At 37.2% G+C, this 19,995-nt stretch overlaps 1 protein-coding gene across 1 annotated transcript in view; it reads right to left on the bottom strand.

The window, feature by feature from the left end:
• Positions 1-599: 599 nt before the first annotated feature.
• The window catches only part of CUNH5orf34 (chromosome unknown C5orf34 homolog), a 30,721-nt gene continuing 11,325 nt past the window's right edge, over positions 600-19,995 (bottom strand). The window contains exons 5-13 of the mRNA XM_006166946.3: positions 19,342-19,443; positions 17,606-17,729; positions 14,157-14,248; positions 13,028-13,097; positions 10,646-10,816; positions 9,866-9,960; positions 7,534-7,632; positions 1,790-1,830; positions 600-979 (exon numbers count right to left, since the gene is read on the bottom strand). Of these exons, the coding sequence (XP_006167008.1) occupies positions 789-979; positions 1,790-1,830; positions 7,534-7,632; positions 9,866-9,960; positions 10,646-10,816; positions 13,028-13,097; positions 14,157-14,248; positions 17,606-17,729; positions 19,342-19,443 (985 nt within the window). The 3' untranslated portion in view covers positions 600-788. The remainder of the gene's footprint in view (positions 980-1,789; positions 1,831-7,533; positions 7,633-9,865; positions 9,961-10,645; positions 10,817-13,027; positions 13,098-14,156; positions 14,249-17,605; positions 17,730-19,341; positions 19,444-19,995) is intronic.

The raw sequence follows: 19,995 nt of genomic DNA, 5'->3' as shown, positions 1-19,995 counted from the left end.
TAAAAATTAATAGCGAATGTTCCAGAAGATAAAAACAGAAATAATTTTATAACTTCACAAATTTTTTCTCACATATCTAAAGAATGAAATAGTTCAAACTGTTAAATTATTTATTAATAAAATATAAATCTTAAAAAATTTACAAGTTAGGTAAAATACCTCTAAAGTTAAATGTCAATGATCAATTATTATGCAGATATAATATATATAATTTGACTTAATAGTAATCTTATACCAGTCACATGAAGCAACATTCCTAAGATTGAATAAGACACTGTAATAATTCAATTTTTCACTTAAAAAAACATTTACTATAGGGCATGTGCACTTGTATTGAGGGTGGAGAGTGAGAAAGCGCTTCTCACACTGCAATCCCTTTTCCTCCATTCTCTCGGGAGTTTTGTAGAGTTGTTTGTTTGTTTGTTTGCTATAGGGCGTGTGTGCTTGCCAGAAAGACAGAGAGAGACAGAGAGACAGAAAGTGAGAAATCACCCCCCGGGGGGATGGCCATGCTGCAATGTGTCCTCCTTCATTCTCTTGGAATCTTGGGTACACACGCACATGTGCCCAGTGTGAGTTTAAGCCACTGGGTCCGGTGTTCGAACCACGGTAGACTACATGGGAGTTCAGCGACATAGCTATTATGCTAACTGCTGGTCCCTCTCTCAGGAGTTTCGTGTGCACATACTACCTGGCATGTTTTCAAGCTGTTGGGTCTGGGACTCAAACCATGCAGTTGCCTGTGGGATCTAGTCGCCTTCACCACACCACCAGCTGGCTCTGATTTTTCACTTTTTAGAGTTTGATAGAAGACAGTCAATATCCTGAAGGATTTCGGAAGTTTTCTTCAATGCTACAGATACTCTCTTTTCATTAACTTCTAGCAAGGTTTCTGAAGATCTTGGTTCATAGTAATCAGAAGAGTGTTCATTTTTTGAGTTAGAAATCCAGTTGAGGACACCACTATTTTCTAGTAGCGCTGAGTTGCTTAATTAAGGAGCTTTCCTCTACACATTTCATTTAAATTATTTTTATTTTCATAGAGCCTGACCTTCATAGTAAAATATTATTTCTCAATTGGGAGGAAAATTTCTTGGATGTATAAATAGAGTTTATTAAGTCAATCCTTACAGATGAGGAAACTAGTTATAGTATAAGGGATAGGGAAGGAAGAGGGTATGTATGTGTCTAGATAGAAGTTTGGTGGGAAGAAAAGAATATTAATCTCAGTAACATTTCCTTAAGTGAAGAAATGATACAGGAAAAAATGAACAAGAGTAGAGATGATAGGATTGTAAACAATCTAGGTCATGTATATTTCATTTTAAAAACAAGTCTAGAGTGAAGAGAAAAAAAATAACCTGTCCTCTGTTGCAGAAGGTTTATTATTTGAGTAAGATTACAGAAATATCACAAGAGAAAACAAATATAGATGAATGGGATAAGAATGTGTAGAATAGAGAATGTACAGTCTCTTCATAAGAAAAAGCCAAAAATATGTTTTAAACAGTTATAATTTTGAGTATAATTATATAAGTGAAAAAGTCTCCAAAGGAAACTGTAACCATAGTTCACTATTCTTTACCCTATTTAAACCCAAATAAAAGTATAAAGATTAAAATGATGTACCTGCTAGAAACAATATACCTTTTAAAATACAATCTTAAGTATTTGCTGACTTAATCAAACTCAGCATGTGGAAGTATAAATTAATATTCATAAAGAGTCATTAATCAAGCTTAGAATGGAAAGGGAAAAATTATACAGGACCACTGCTTACAAAGGATACAGTTAAACTTCTGTATCTTTTCAAGTTCAGAAGTGACAGACCTGTTAGGGAAAAAAAAAGTATATTGAAAATAATAAATGTTCACAAATTTTCAAATAAGCATACTCAACTTTTCTTCATTATAGGTTAGACTTTTAAACAGAAAAACCTATAATAGAAGTTAAGAATTCTTTTTATAGGGGCTGGCAGGTGGCATTGTGGTAAAGGTGCTAGATTTCCTCTTGGCCTACAAGAGGTTTGAATCCCAGACCTGGTGGCTTGCTTTCTCACTTTCCTTTTCTCTCTCTCTGGTCAAATTGAAAATAATAATAATAAAAAAATAAAATTAAATAATTCTTTAGGGAGCCAACAGATGGCGTAGTGGTTCCGTTGCTGGACTCCCATATGGATGACTGTGGTTTGAGTCCTGGACCTGGTAGCTTGAAACTCACACCAGGTGTGTGTACATAGAGGCCCAAGATCCCAGGAGAAGAACGGAAGAGAAGGGATTCAGTTTGGCCATTCGGCCTGGGGGGTGATTTCTCATTTTTCCTCTCTCTCTCTTTCTCTCTGGTGAGTAATGCCCTAAGGCAAAAACCTCTGCCCCCACCCCCCCGGGAAAAAAAAAGTCTTTTTAAAAAATAAAAAAATACTTTCTATATTAAGTTTACTTACCAACAAATCAACTTATTAATATGTATTGAGTTCTTTTTGTTTGTTTTATTTTACTATAGGGCACATGTGCTGGCCAGAGAGAGAGAGAGGGAGGGAGGAAGGAAAAGTGAGAAATCACCCCTAGGGTGGATGGCCATGCCACAATTTCTTTTCCATCTCCTCTCAGGATTTTTGGGGAGTTTTTCAGCATGCTTTTCAAGCCACTGGGTCTGGGACTCAAACCATTAAGTCAGCCATGTGGGATCTAGCATCGTACCTACCATGCTACCTGCTGGCCCATTATTGAGTGCTTTTTAAGCCAAGTGAATAAAAATCCCCACCTCAAGGTCTCTGTCATCAAGAATTGCTATTTGAAAGTAATATTTCTTAGATCTAACCTGACTCACCCCCTACCTTCCTCCCTGAAGTTTACTCAAACTAATGAAATTTTACCTTTAAATTTCATTCCTTCTGTGGAAGTCATCCCTCCATCCTTGAATTCCTATAGCATTATGTTAATTAATCATACACTTAAGACATTATTTGTAATGTCTTCACTTGAACTATTTAACTTTCTGATCTTCCTAGCCTAGACTCTTTCAGAAGAAAAGATCTTTTCTTACTCTTCTGTACATTTCACATAAAGTAAAAACTCATTCATGAAACGCTTAGGGAAAGGATGGTGCTATGGTTTAAACGTGTCCCCCTAAAATTCATTATGTGCATTGTGAACATATTAAAAGAGCAGGAAATTTAATCCAAATATGGGAATAGGAGGGGAAGCCTTTGATAAGTGACAAGATTGGATAAAGTTATTAGGTTCGGGCCCCCACCTAAATACCGGTGGCTTTATAAGGAGAGGGAATGAGACTAGAGCAGGGACACACAGACACGAACATGCTCTGTACACAGTCCTGCCTGCCCTCTTCCATGTTAACCACCAGAAAGGAGGCCCTTACCAGATATGACACCTGGACCTTGGATCTCCAAACTGTGAGCTAAATAAACCTCTCTCTTATATTACCTAGGCTGAGGCATTTTATTTTCATTAAAAAAAAAAAAAAAATTGCTAGAGGGCCCATGCACTCACTAGAGAGAGAGAACAAAAGAGAGAGAGAGAGAGAGAAAGTGAAAAAGCACACCTGCCCCTGCCCCACCCCCTTCCCGTACATGGGATGATCATGCTGCAATCCCTTCTCCTCCATTTCTCCTTTCATGATTTGGGGCATGCATGCACATACTTCTGGTATGTTTTCCAAGCTGCCAGGTCTGGGACTTGAACTACACAGCTGATCATGTAGGACCCAGTCACCTTAACTTCCAGAAGCCATGTCTGGCCCCCATTTCTGTTATTAGCAACAGAACAGATGATTTGGGAGGTCCAAGGTTTTACATAATTGATTAGGTGTAAAAACACAATTATTTTTCATTAAATTCCATGTAGAATAAACTACCTACTCATTTGTTTCTTTTTTAAAATTGTATTTAATTTTATTCACTGTGTTATTATTTTATTTATTTATTTTTTTGAAGTTGACCAGATAGAGACTCGAGAGAAGGAAAGAAAGCAAGCTGCCAGCTCTGGGTCTCAAATCCCGGTCAGCCATGTGGGAGTTCAGCTGCCTTAACCACCACTCCACCTGCCAGCCCCTCATTTATTTCTTAAGCACACAGGGTTAACACCAGGAATATTAGCTCTAACCATGTTGTGTAGAATGAGATATTGAGGCAACTGGTCTAAAGGGTTAAATGTATACAGCTCCAGCAGAGTCCCTTATGTATGTGTTGTCTTTTTTCTCATTGAGCTAGAATAAAACTTGAGCAGTGGTATACGAGTATAAATAGTATAACTTGACTTACTCTCTGCAAAATTAATGAGGACCTTAGTCTAAAATCTCTCTCTATTCAAGTCATTAGAAATGCCTCCTTCACAGCTCATAATGGGATATTTGACTTGTTTGATTTACTGGCTTTATTAAAACAGACTGCCTGCACTGCCCTGTCAGCTTGCACTGCTCTCTTCTTTGTATCTAGCCTCTGGATGGATGACAGAGACCTTTTATCACTTTAAGCAGCTGTGGTAAAGAACATGGATGTGACTTATTCCAAAGCCAGTTGATTCTTCATCATTACAGAACATCTTTTTATTTTCTGCACACAGGACACATTTTGGGAGGCACAGGAATAATACAATCTCTAATGCTGTTGCTTATGAGTACCTTTTGTACTATTTTTCGGCTAACAGGCCTACTGAAAAGGGGAATCAGAAAAAGTTGAATGAGATCCATTCTGGTGGCACAGTTGGAAGCCACATGGCCATCTGTGGGTTTGATCCCCAGGTCAGTCTGAAAATTAGTCAGGAATGTGTGCATATGCCTGGATCCTGGTAAGCAGGATGACTGGGGAAAGAAGACTGCAGGCGACAAGACCAAGCTGAGGGTGTTTCTCGCTCTCTTTTTCTGTCTTGTGTGCTCCCTATCATGGATAAAATAAACTCTTAAAAAAAGTTGGGGGCCAGCAGATGGTATGGTTTGACTCCCAGATCCAGTGGCTTGAGAAGCACACCAGGCTCATGTATCCAGAATCCTAAGAGAAGAATGGAGAAGGGATTATAGTGTGGCCAACCCCCTGGGGGGGTGCTTTCTTACTTCCTTCCCCTCTGTCTCTGTGTCTAGTAAGTACATGCGCCCTATAGCTTAAAAAATAAAAAAAAGTTGGTCTAGTCCTGTAGCACAGCGGATAAGCACCGTGGTTCAAATTCCGGCCTGAAAAACATCCGGGGAATGTGTGCATGCCCAGGCTCCCAACAAAAGTGTTATTGATAAAGGACCGTAGTACGGTCAGGTTCCATTGTGGGGTGCTCTCTATCTTTCACATATACATTCATCCTTTGGCAAACAAACAAACAAACAAACAAACAAACAAACAAACCCAACAAAACAAAAAGACAGTTGAACCAGGGGCCAGGCAGTGGCTTGGCAGTAAAATGTGACACTTCCAGATGTTGACCCACAAGGGAAGGTTCTGGGTTTGCATCCAGAGACCTCCTTGAGTATGCTGGCACGTGCATGCCCATGATCTGAGGCTGCCTGAGGCCGGGGATCACAGCACCAAGACCCTCCTGGGTGCTCTGTCTCTATCTCACTCAAATTTTTCATTTGAAATAGAAAAACTGAATCAATAAGCTAATAGTGCAGGGAGAGGTAGAAAAAGGGTAGCTACTTATTGTACAGTCTTTTCTCTTCTTCCAACTTACTCCCTTTGAAAAGAAGACAAATGATAGTGAAATGACTAGGGTTTTGCAAGAGGAATGAAGTCATCTTGCCTCAGTTCCCTTGTGTCTCTACTGCTCCTTATTGTTTCTGCCTTGGCTGCTATCATCTATCATTACTTTCTTTTTTTAATTTTTAAAATTAAAAAAAATTAAAGGTTTAATTTTATTATTTATCATTATTACTATTTTTAATTTTCTATAGGGCACATATGCCCACCAGTGAGAGATGGGGAGGGGCGGGAGGAAGTGAGATGGTGAAATGGCCAGTTTATAGCAATGTACAATTCCCCATTCTTTCCAACTGTTTTTTTGCTACCTACTCAAGTAAATTTCCTGCTCCCAAACAGGTTATAGCTAAAGGATGACAGATCTGGAAAGATGGATCCTTAGATACCTAAGATATTCAAGTAATACCTAATGATCTGATTTGACTTGTTCTAACGTAGGAAAAGGTGTAAAAAAACTTTTTGCACTACACTACACTGGGTGACCCTACAAATTATTTTTAAAGTTTCCTAAATAATTCCTTTATCTTTCTTTTCCAATATATTCAGATTATACCGTCAATGATACTAATCTTCCTAATGACCTTTCTTCCTGCCTTTTTTCCACCATAAACTCCTGAACACCTTCATTTATTACAACACCTATTTTCCTATTTACCAAAACCCACACACTTTACGCAAACTATTGGGCAGCACTTGCTCCATAAAAAGCTTTTCACTATTTCCCTTTTACTTATGCCCTCCCCAGAATGTCTTACTTTCTTCCAAATATTTTTTTAAAGCCCAGTTCTAGTTCACTGCACCCTGAAAAGCACATAGGAGGAAGAAAAATATTACTTTTTTGTTAATTTGCCAATTAATTTTGGGGATATAACTAATATTATACAAATTATTTAAAAATTGGGGCCAGCAGGTAGCCTGGTAGTTAAGGTACTGGACTCCCACATGGCTGACCGTGGTTTGAGTGCTGGACCCAGTGACCTGAAAATCACACTGGGTACACGCATGTGCATGCCCAAAATCCCAATAGGAGGACGAAGAAGGGGTTTGGGGATGGCCTTTGCCTCAAGAGATGATTTCTCACTTTCCCTCTTACTGTCTCTCTCTCTCTGGCAAGTGCACATGCCCTATGGCAAAAATCTTGAAATAAATAAATAAATAAATAAATCACCTTAACCTGAAAGTTTGTATTATTCAACATTTTATTTCCCTTTACATTATTAACATTTTAAGGATCTATTAATATTTTACATTTTTTTCATAAAGTTTTTAGGATGAATTTATCACATAAAAAAGCCACTCATTTTTATGTAAAGTTTTCAGTACAGAGTTTTTCTGACTTTCTGATGACATATAATATGATGAGATATAATAAATTAGATGCCTAATTAGAAATAAGTTATTTTCAAGACCAGCAGATGACATAATGGTTATGCCACTGGACTCCCACATAGTGGACTGTGGGTCGAGTCCCAGACCTGGGGGCTTAAAACTCACTGAGGGCACATGTGTGTACATGCCCAAGATCTTGAGAGGAGAATGGAGGAGAAGGGATTGCAGCAAGGGCATACCCCCGAGGGGTGATGTCTCGCTTTCTGTCTCTTTCTCTATCTTTCTGACAACTGCATGCACCTTATACCAAAAATCAAAAATCTCTCTCTTAAAAGAAAAAAGAAATTATTTTCAAGCTCCAACTATCAAAAAAATTTTAAGAGATAAATAGGTTTACAACTAAAGAAAGTTTTCTTAGGAAAAAGTCTCGGAGTTTACCACTTGACACTTTAAAGTATCAGTCACCTGTATAGATTCTAAGTCTAAAAGAACATAAGTACCAGTTTTCTTCGAGAACGGTAGATGAAGGATGTGTCAGCACTTCTCTTGGACCAGTCTGGGTCAGTCTTCTGCACCATGACTTGACTGCAGTCACATAGCTACAGGGAATACATTAGAATACATTAGAAGAGGGGCCGGCAGGTAGCATGATTAAGGGTGCTGGACTCCCACATGGTCGACTGCAATTGAGTCCCGAACATAGCGGCTTGCTTTCTCATTTTCTCTCTCTCTCTTGATTGTTCCCTCTCTAATCAAATTAAAATAAATAAAAATAAATAAAGTTAAATAACTTTTTTAAAAAAAAGATTAGAAGAAATACTTGAAAAATAAACTTGTACACAAAATGAATTAAAGAAAAAATTTTAAACTGAGACATTTACTGGACAATTTTCTAAATCTTTTTTACTGGACACAGAAAAGGCAGGTTTTTTTTTCCCATTGCTCATTAAGAATAAAATGATTTATTCACATTCATAGTTAACAAAGATGACATTTAAGAAGCAAAACAAATTTGTGACACCTAAATTTCACTTAAAGTTCAAACTCAAATGTTCAAATTCTCCTTTCATTTTTTTCAAAGTAAAATTAATTTCATTAAGTTTTATGCTGAAAATGTCTTTACACATAATAAGACTAAGTTAGTATTTGCTTGCTAAAATTTAAACTAGAAAACACACAGTAATGCATACATAGGTACACACATACAAGAGAAGCCTTCAAAAAGCTCCTGGGGAATTTGTATTATGAAATAAGTATGCATGAATTTCAAATTTTCTTTGTACCAAAATAAACTCATACTACTAATTTTATTTTTCTATAAACTTTTAAAGTCTCCTTGTATATGCACACATATGTATGATTAGATATAACTCACTGAATATACCAAACAAATATCAAGTGTAATAAAACAGATGATCTGAAATGACTCGCTGAAACAATACTGTCTGCTAAAAACACTATCTTTTTTTTTTTTTGGAGAGGTTTTTGGTATAGGGCATGTGCACTCGCCAGACAGAGAGAGACAGAGATTCAAAAAGCGGGAAATCACCCCCCAGGGGGGATGGCCACACCGCAATCAGCTTCTCCTCCATTGTCCTCTTGGGATCTTGGGCACACACACACACGCACCCGGCGTGAGTTTAAGCCACCGGGTCCGGGACTCGAACAGTGGTCGACTACATGGGAGTCCAGCGACATAGCCATTACGCTAACTGCTGGTCCAAAACACTATCTTTTTGATGCAAATCATTCAAAATAGCAATGAATGTTGGAGCATTTAGACTAAAAAGCAATAAAGCCTTATAGACAAATTAAAGAGGTAAAAAATGCATTTATTCTATGAACACTCTCAAGTAAAATAACTGAAATGTAATGATTACAAGTAGAACCACTATAACTAATAACAAATTACATAAGCCCAAAGAGAAAAGGCATATTCAGAAGAAACTGATTTTAAGAAGCTTCCTCATTTTAGGAATAAGCATCAGCTAATTTAACTTTATCAACTTAATAAGAACATACACAATTATGTTTATTTGTGGTTGCAAACCTTATTTTAAATTGGTTAGGAGATTAGTTAATTAGCTAACACAGTAGACCAAAAACCAAAGTCCACAGCAAATCAGAATGTCCATAACACATTTTATTTTGGAAACCCTTTTGAATACAAATGGAAATAACTAAAGCTGACATGATCTATTTAGTTATGATCAATGTCAATATGGTTGTAAACTTTGAAACCTGTTGAAAGACTTTCTTCCCATTATCCACATGTAAAAACTATAAAGATACATAACATTTAAATGATATTTATATATTTCCTGTCAATTAAAGTATGAAATTTCTTTCTTAATTTTGACAGAAGGCATGTGTGCTTGTCAGAGAGTGAGAAAAACAGAGATAGTGAAATAAAGGAAGAGAGGAAGAAAGCATCCTCCACAGGAATAATCACACTGCAATCCCTTCTTCAGATTTCCCTCCTTTTGGGATTTTTGGGTATGTATGCACATGAACCTGGCATGTTTTTGTCTGGGAACTGAACTGCATTGTCAGCCATGTGGCCCCTTAATCACCAGGCCAAAGGCTAGCCCCAAAAATAATTTTTAAATTTTCTTTTAAATTCCAAGAGGGTGCACATGCTTGCCGGAATAAGAGAAAGAAAGCAACTCCCAAACACCCTGCAATGTGACATGGTCAATGTGATTCTCAAGCTGCCTAGAGCCAGGAAACAAATCAGTCGGCTACGTGGGATCCAGCTTTCTATGCGCAGCACTTTAGCTATTGTGCTACGGGGTTGGTTCTGAAAGTACTTTTACAATTGCTTTTCAGTACCTTTCATATGGTCCAGCATGTTCAATTTGAATTAGCTGATCTTGTCCATCAGGAAAAGTTAGCTTACACCAACCTAAGTTGAGACCTTGATTTACCTTAAGAAGCAAGGAAGGAAGTTTTTATCATTCCGAAACTAAAAACAAAGCTATAAACAACCTCTTTAATTTTATTATTAACATTAAAAAAAATAAGTAGACGAATCATTAAAAATTTATTTTGACGATTTAAATATTTACGTAAGATATGGATATTATTTAATCACCACTCAAATAGGTAATAATAAAAAGGAATCAAAATCCTAACTCCTCTCTCTCTTTAATGAGTTATCTTTATAAAAAATGACTTTGTCACACCATTCTAATTTTTTTCTTCTTTTTTTGGAGAGGTTTTTGCTATAGGGCGCGTGCGCTCACCAGACAGACAGAGAGAGACAGAGAGATAAAAGCGAGAAATCACCCCCCAGGGGGGATGGCCACGCCGCAATCCCTTCTTCTCCATTGTCCTCTCGGGATCTTGGGCATGCACGCAAACGTGCCCAGCGTGAGTTTAAGCCACCGGGTCCAGGACGCGAACCGTGGTCGACTACGTAGGAGTCCAGCGACACTAACTGCTGGTCCCACACTATTCTAATTTTTGATAGAAAACTCAATGAGATCAATAAAGCCTGACAGATTTTATACTTAAAAAAAATAAATTGAGATTGCAAAGTAACTTCTTTATTCTGTTTTTCACAGATAAATAACCAATAAAAAAATAGATTCCAGTCTAAAGTATACTTACCTGTCCCTTTTCAGCAGAAGAGCTTAAATTCCAATTTAGGGTTAGAGTAACACCATCTAAAAAGATAGCATGTACTTTGTTATCAGAATAGGCAAGAAATCTTCCCACACTAGGTATGAATGATTCTTTCAAAAGCAAAGGTAGTATCTTGCTATCATTTATCTTGGATACCTAAAATCAAGGAAATAAAAGCATCAGGAAATAGTTATCCATTAATAAGATTTAAATGAATGTTAATGAACTCTAAGGCAACTTCAGATTCTTATTCATAAGTAGACTACTATACATTCTTATATATGTTTTATCTTTCCCAGGAGTGGATACCAACAGTCTATTACAAGCTGATTAAGTTCTAGTATATTTGTAAAGTCATCACTCTGCTCTGAACTTTACATAGAATAAAGACACAAATTAGGAACTATAGCATCTTACTGGTTTGCAATTAAATTAGTATAGACACAGAAATTAAAATCTTTCTTTCTCCAAGTCAGCAGTAAAGAATTTACTTTTAGGCCCAGCTGCAGTGGTGCACATGGTAGTGCACAGCTGCGTAATACTGGAGTCAAATGGAAGGCCCTAGGACCAGATGCTAGTCAACTTGAATATGCTGGATACATCTGTGGGTGCACCCATAATCCTGACTGGTTGAAAAGCTGAAGAGATTGTGGCATGGCAAGACTGGATCAAGACTATATCTATCTGTCTCTTTAATTAAATAAATAAACATTTTTAAAAGATTTATTATTTTTCTTATTTTTAAAATTTGACGAGAGAAAGAGAGAGAGAGAGAGAGAGAGAGAGAGAGAAGGGAAAGTGAGAAAGCAAGTCACCAGATCTGGGACTTGAACTGTGGTCGACCATGTGGGAGTCCAGTGTCCTAACCACTACACCATCTATCTAATAAGTAACTTTTTTTTTTAAACAAAAGAACTTACTTTTACAACCATAAACATATAGAATACTCTAATATCATGATTTATAATGACTGTTTTTACGTATTTCAAATGCAGTTAATTCCCTGTCCTTCCCCCTTCATTAAAAATAGATAAAACCAAACTATTTATGATCAAAGAATAACAAAAAAGTCAAGATTTTTCAGTGTTTGTCTAATAGGTACACTTTTTTGGAATAAACCAGTATCAGTGTTACAAAGAATTTCTCACATGACTTAGATGAAAGTAAACCGAACTGAGAAGTATAGACACAATAAAATAATTAACAGTATTTTGCTTTTGAAATAGAACTTCTAACATACCATTTTCCAGCAGCATATATGATAGTTATGGCTTAAAGAAAGCCTTATCTTGGTGCAATGTTGAAGAACTCTGTGAACACAAAAAACACCACTTTAAACACTTGCAAATAATGACATCTTCCAATTGTCAGTGCCATACATCATTTCAGATGGCTAGTAACTCATTTGTACTGAAATGAGTTAGAAACTCTTTTCTTTCAGAAATTCTTAAGCCTCTACAAAGGAACTACTGTTGCTTCTCTTTGTGCTAACCTACCTATTTAAGGTTATTTCTCTGATTTTTAGCAATGAAATGACTCCATGGGAAGAATTTTCAGGTTTTTTGCTTTATGGTTTTTTTGCTAGAGGGAATATGTGCTCACTAGACAGAGACAGAGAGAAAGGGAGAGAAGAAAGCATGCCACAATCCCTTCTCCTACGCCCCCTCCTTCTGGGATTTTGGGCACACATACACATATGCCTGGCATGTTTCTCAAGCTGCTAGGTCCAGAACTTGAACACACAGTCAGCCATGTGAGATCTTGCTGCCTTAAACACTAGGCCACAGAGCTGGCCCAGGGTGCTCTTTTTTTAAAAGGCGACAGATTCACAGTGCCTGAAAGTTTAAGCACAGGCTAAATGTGGGGGAGATGTAAATCAACCATCCCTAGGAAATAGAGAGAGAGAGAGAGAGAGAGAAGGGAAAGTGAGAAAGCAAGTCACCAGATCTGGGACTTGAACTGTGGTCGACCATGTGGGAGTCCAGTGTCCTAACCACTACACCATCTATCTAATAAGTAACTTTTTTTTTTAAACAAAAGAACTTACTTTTACAACCATAAACATATAGAATACTCTAATATCATGATTTATAATGACTGTTTTTACGTATTTCAAATGCAGTTAATTCCCTGTCCTTCCCCCTTCATTAAAAATAGATAAAACCAAACTATTTATGATCAAAGAATAACAAAAAAGTCAAGATTTTTCAGTGTTTGTCTAATAGGTACACTTTTTTGGAATAAACCAGTATCAGTGTTACAAAGAATTTCTCACATGACTTAGATGAAAGTAAACCGAACTGAGAAGTATAGACACAATAAAATAATTAACAGTATTTTGCTTTTGAAATAGAACTTCTAACATACCATTTTCCAGCAGCATATATGATAGTTATGGCTTAAAGAAAGCCTTATCTTGGTGCAATGTTGAAGAACTCTGTGAACACAAAAAACACCACTTTAAACACTTGCAAATAATGACATCTTCCAATTGTCAGTGCCATACATCATTTCAGATGGCTAGTAACTCATTTGTACTGAAATGAGTTAGAAACTCTTTTCTTTCAGAAATTCTTAAGCCTCTACAAAGGAACTACTGTTGCTTCTCTTTGTGCTAACCTACCTATTTAAGGTTATTTCTCTGATTTTTAGCAATGAAATGACTCCATGGGAAGAATTTTCAGGTTTTTTGCTTTATGGTTTTTTTGCTAGAGGGAATATGTGCTCACTAGACAGAGACAGAGAGAAAGGGAGAGAAGAAAGCATGCCACAATCCCTTCTACATTTCCCCCTCCTTCTGGGATTTTGGGCACACATACACATATGCCTGGCATGTTTCTCAAGCTGCTAGGTCCAGAACTTGAACACACAGTCAGCCATGTGAGATCTTGCTGCCTTAAACACTAGGCCACAGAGCTGGCCCAGGGTGCTCTTTTTTTAAAAGGCGACAGATTCACAGTGCCTGAAAGTTTAAGCACAGGCTAAATGTGGGGGAGATGTAAATCAACCATCCCTAGGAAATCAAATTACAAATTTTGTCCCTTCAAATCTATTTTGGAGGTTGCTCAGACACAAATTAATAAAAATAAATAATTAAATTCAACAATCTACTTTCATTCTTCTGGGTGCCACATATTAATTAAGAAAATTTTCAAACCAAAGAATCAATCTATACTTTATCCTTAGTATCCTCAGAAATCATTATTACTCGGAGGATAATAATGTATCATCAAATCTCCCACTTGATGCCCAAGGACAATGCCACACTTCTCCAGAGAAAAGGCACTTCTTTCCTCCCAGCATTTGCTAACCAGATGGATGTTTTTCATGAATTAAATTTCAAACCCTGAAATTCTCTTATAATGAAATAGAGACAACCAGAAAAGATGACAGATTTTACCAAAGATATATATTTCTGCTGAGTCTTAGCCACAAGAAAATGTCTAAAGATGGTCAGCTACCTTGCACTTGATTCAGTTTAATGCAAAGAACTTACCGGGTCGCCTGCTTAATTAAGGAACGCAGAGAGAACTGACTTCCTGGTCTGTCTGGAGGAAGGTTATTAACTGAGTAAGTTTTCTCTTCTCTCTGAAAATTAGTATAAAATAAAAAATCTCATTAATAATAAACTTTAGCTCTCATTATTTGCTAATATTACTCTTGAAATAGTGTCAAGGCAAGCAGTTATTTTAACTAATCTAAAGCCTGTTTTTTGTTTTGTTTTGTTTTGCTTTCTTGCTCTAGGGCATGTGTAGTAGACAGAGCAAGAGGCAGATAGAAAGATAGAAAAATGAGAAAGCACCTCCCAAAGGGAATGGGCACATCGTAATCCCTTCTCTTCCATTCTGTTCTTGGGAATTTGGACATGCATGCACATGGGCCAGGTGTGTTTTCAAGCCACGGTGTCCGGGACTTGGACTGTGGAATAGCCATGTAGGATCCAGACATCTTAATCACCATGCCATTAGTTGGCCCAAACCTGTAATTTTTTAAAGATGTTTTATGTTGCTTTACTATTTTCTCATTTTGAAGTCTGGAATTTTTCCTTGCCTTCGATGTTACAGTTAAGTATTCAAAATACTACATTTTAATTTTTTGCCTTACCCCATTGGCTACTGAGTTCCCTGAGGAACTAAATAATTCAATAATTCTGTTTTTTAAATAATTATTTTATTAAACTTTTATTTATTTATTTAAATTTGACAGAGAGAGACAGAGCAAGAGAAAGAGAGAGGGAGAATGAGAAAGCAAGCCGCCAGGTCTGGTACTTGAACCATGGTTGGCCATGACGGAGTCCAGCGTCCTTAACCACCACACCACCTGCTGGCCCCCCGAACTCAATAATTCTAAAATGTATATTTTTCACAATTTATCCATTCCCATGTCTCCATTTTTCACAACCACTGCCTAATCTTTACGTAAGTTACTATAAATGTCTTCTAACTGGTTCTATAGCTTGAAGTTTTTTACTTCTTTGTTATCTAGTTCATCTTTCTAGGAAATGATCTAACAAAAACCTGATGGCACATCCTTATTTTAAAATCCTTCAGTGGATGGGCTAGCAGGTGATGTGGTAGTTAAGGCGGTGGACTCTCATATGGCCAACTGCAGTTTGAGTCCCAGACCCAGCAGCTTAAAAAAATCACACGGAAGCACTTATATTGTACTTGTCAATCTTTCCTACTTAACAATTTAGTTAACGTAAATATTAATACATAACTATGTTTTTTTTTTTGGAGAGGTTTTTGCTATAGGGCACGTGTGCTCACCAGAAAGACAGAAAACAAGAAATCACCCTCCAGGGGGGATGGCCACACCATAATCCCTTCTCCTCTCAGGATCTTGGGCACACATGCCCAGCATGAGTTTAAGCCACCGGGTCTGGGACTCAAACTGTGGTCGACTACATGGGAGTCCAGTGACATAGCCGTTACGCCCACTGCTGGTCCCTTAATAAAAGTTTTAAAAAATACAAGAATTAAGTTCTCCCTGACTCTTCCTCCTTCACGAAATCCTAGACTCCTCTCTGAAATCCCCAAAGTAATTACTTCTATTTTCTCTCTCTTTCCAACTATGTAGGCTTAAGGTTTACTTATTTTTTTAAGTTTACTTGATTTTTTTCCTGAGCAAGAGAGATGGAAAACAGCACCTCCAACAGTCTTATGCCACGATCCACCTCCAGCTTTAGCTAGCCCTATATTATAGGTTCTGTGCATGCATAACAGATTCAGATGTCTCCAGATGCAAACCTAAACTTTCACAGGGGTGTGTGCTGCACAATGTGCCACATTTTATTACTGTGAGACCATCTGGCCTTTCTACATTTTGTTCTGAGCACAAAGATATCAGTGTACATGTTCTCATGTAACTTTCTTTTCATTCAATAAAATCCATGAATCTACATCATCTTCATTCCTTTTCAATTCCTATATAGCATTCCCATGATCTGATCACTATGACTTATTTCACTATTTTCCTTTTGATGAATATTTAGGTTGCTTCCAGTTTCTTGCTACGATAGACAATACCCAATCCATACCCTTAGTCATGCAAATACTGTGCTAGGCTTAGGTACCTAGAAGCAGAATTTCTGATCACTTTTACTTGATATTATCAAAACTTCTGGCTTTCTGCATTCTACTTAAGAAGGCCTCCCCTACTCGAAGATTTTAAACAGCATTCTATATTTTCCTCTAATAATTATAAAGTTTAGTCTTACAGTTAGCTCTTTAATTCACCTGGAATTTATTTGGGAGTACAGGTTAAAGTAAGGAAAAAAAATTCTGCTCTAGGGACCAGCAGATGGTGAAATGGTTATGTTACTGGTCTCCCATATAGTCAACTACTGTTTGAGTCCTGGACCTGGCAGCTTAAAACTCATGCTGTGTGTGTGAGAGAGTGTGTGTGTGTGTGTGTGTGTCCCAAATCCTGAGAGGAGAATGGAGAAAGGAATGAGATGTGGTCATCCCCTCCTGGGGTGGGGGGGTGATTGCTCACTTTCTGTCTCTCTGGTAAGCACCCACATCCTATAGCAAAAACCTCAAAAAAAAAATTGTTTTATTTTGAACTCTACCTAACAATTCCAATAATCTTATTACTTAACTACTCTATAATGAAAAGCAAAAATATATATTCTATTTCAACGTGTAAAGCATAGTATGATTTTTTGATCACCCTAAAAAATGGATGTCAAATGTCAGAATAAGCAAATTTAAGATCATTACCAAAACAGCCATATTACTATCTTATGGTCCAATAAATGTATCAGGTTATGTTTCACTGTTGTTCTGAACAACAGAGAATAATATTGTTAAACTGTCTACTTGTATATAAAGATTTAGAAGTGGGCCACCTTGTGGTACAGTGGTTTAGAAGGCTGACTATGTGGTTTGAGTCCCAGACCTGGTGACTTGACAATATGTGAGACGTGTGTGTGTGTGTGTGTGCCCAACCAAAATCCCTAAAGAAGTGGAGAAGGGATTATGACATGACTGCCATGGGTGTTGCTTTTTCACTTTCTCTGTCTCTGTCCTCTGGCAAGTGCATATGCCTTCTTGCAAAATAGAAAAAAAGTTAGGAATTACATGTTTAAAATAAAGAAACAATTACATAGTAGGAGAAAAATAATGTGCTTTTTAATGTGCAAATATTAAATCAAAGTAATATATTAACTCAGTTATTCTTTTAGCTTCTGCATTTTCTACTGATAAGTTCTATGACAGAGGTTTAGCTTAAGCAAATGGATGACAGCGGCTAAGAATACAGTAAAATTAACAAGATAATTAATAGCTACTGGCCCAATGCTTGCAGTAAGATTATATCAATTCTCCAATCTACGGAGTAGAAGGCAAAATTATATAAAGACCAAATTTCCCATATATGTTTAGATTGAGAAAGAGCTCCATCCCCAACTCTTTGTAAGCTGAGATCTCATTGTTACCTTACCTCTGCTGATCCTCCTTGAATAGAATAATATGTAAAATAGTTCCCCAAATAAGCTCCTTCTGACTTGAAAACAGATCCATCTCCAGGATAAATCTCTATTGAGTTTACGTTTTTATGGTTAAGTCTAAGGAAGAAAAATAATCATTAATTATTTTTCCTAATTGAGATTAAACCATATGAAAGTGATTTTTAAAAAGGGGAGGGGCAGCAGGTGGCACAGTAAAGTGCTGGACATGGTTGACTGCAGTTCGAGTCCTGTACCTGGAGTCTTGAAAATCATGTTGGGCATGTGTGCATGTGTGCCCCAAATCCTGAAAGGACAATGGAGAAGGGATTTGTGGCATGGTCATCCCCCGAAGAGGTGATTTATTCACTTTCCCTCTGTCTCTCTCTCCCTGGCAAGTGCATGTGTCCTATGGCAAAACCTTAAAAACAAAAAAACCCACTAGGCCAGCTAGTGGCATGGTGGTTAATTAAGGCGTCAAATTCCACATGGCTGATTGTGAGATTTAAGACCCAGATTCAGCATCTCAACAAACATGCTGGGTGTGTGTGCGTTTATGCCCAAAATCCTGAGAGAAGAATGGAGAAGGGGTTGTGGTGTAGCCACCGCCCTCCAGGGATGCTTCCTCACCCCTTCACCCTACTCTCTCCAGCAAACACATGTGCTCTATAGCAAAATTAAAAAGCAAAAACAACAAAACTCTAAGCAAAAAAGGACGGTCTTTTTACTTATTCAGAGAGGAAGATAATTTCATATTCCGAGCCCAATCAACTAAATATAATTTTCACAAAAAATAAACAGAATGCACAGAATTGGTCTGTTTTATTTAAGTATCTAAGAGCAGAGTTTCTGGAATTCAGATATCTTATCATACTCCTGGTATCCCCACTGCCAATCACAAGGGTTGGCATATGGCAGTTACCAAAGCAATGTCTATTACATAGGAATTAAATACAATACTGTCTGAACCTGAAAATAAAAGGATTCTTTTATAATAAAACTAGTAGAATAACTACCTGATGGAAAGATTAGCCATCTATACAAGGTGCCATCTCTAAGAGGTGACTGACTATATTTGGTATGTGCCATATAAAAAATTCAGCTCAGTATGAGGGGAATACACATGAAGAATATGTTGTCAGAGGGAGTCTCTCTTCATGCAGGAAGAGAGCTCTCTCCTAACCAAAATTTAACAGTGTTCTTCTAGTTCATTCCTAAAAGTGAAACTCTCAATCTGGACAACACCAGTATTCCAGTCACTAGAAAACTGCTGATGCCAAAGAGTAGGGATAATTCAGTGGAATAGGGCTGACACAGAGCTGCCGCTCAATTAATACAGCTTCATGAATGAAAGTAGAACTTATTACTGTCTAAGTTCTTATCTAATTATATGCTCAACAGGCAACCCTCTGATATGACAAATTCTGACAATTATATCCCTTGAAAGGGGTATCTTGAATAACTGATATGAATACTACATTTAATGGCAAAACCGATCCCTCACTGGCTTTGGAGTTGCCACTTAAATCTTATGAACATAGTTCATGTGAGTCTTAAGACCCCCTTTGTGCATTAGTAAAATTAGCTGTGACCTGTAAAACTCAGCACCCAACACTGGAGCAGGGTTAGGCCAGCAAAACTGTGGCCCTCTTGTGAGAGTCTGTCTGCAAGATTAGTACCATTTCCGCTGTGATACTGCTAAATAGCTCCAACTCCAACACAGGTGTCTTACCTATATGTAATACCCTTATACCAAACCACTTTCACCAGTTCAGGATAAGAATATTCTTCCTCATCAATCTGTCTCTGTAAACGTGAATTACAAAAATCCCACCTAAGGAGGATGAAATAAAAGTTATTAATTCTGGTTGTTCAACATAAGTATCTTTAAAAGTAAGCAAAATGCTAGTGCAACAAAATGTAGGTCTTGTTTAACTAATTGGATCAAACAGAAAGTAAAAAACATGAACATGTATTTATGAAATTTAACAAGTCTAATTTTCCCATGTATTTTTCCATTACCAGTAATCTCACTGAAATGATATAAATTAAGAGTTGTATTGACATTTAAAATTTAGCCTAGATTCAAAGAACAAATATTTACAGAAATATCTATGGTGGCCAAATACTATGCTAAACACACTGGGGATGTAACATGGAAAAAGCAGCTATAGTCCCCGCTCTCAATGAAGATTTCCTTTTGGAATCAAGGTTAAGCAGTAAAGAAAGGGGAAGTATTAGATACTATGGGATTATGTAAGAATCTAACTTACCTAGGGTCTTCAGGAAAACTATCCTTAGAAGTGAGGTATAGTGGAGACCTAGCAACGAGTACAAGTTAGGCAGTTGAGGGAGAGGAAGGGAGAACCTTTCTAGCAGGGAAAGA

The sequence above is a fragment of the Tupaia chinensis genome, unplaced genomic scaffold, assembly GCF_000334495.1.
Source record: "Tupaia chinensis unplaced genomic scaffold, TupChi_1.0 Scaffold144378_1, whole genome shotgun sequence".
NCBI lineage: Eukaryota > Metazoa > Chordata > Mammalia > Scandentia > Tupaiidae > Tupaia > Tupaia belangeri.
This window is presented reverse-complemented; position numbering and strand designations above follow the sequence as displayed.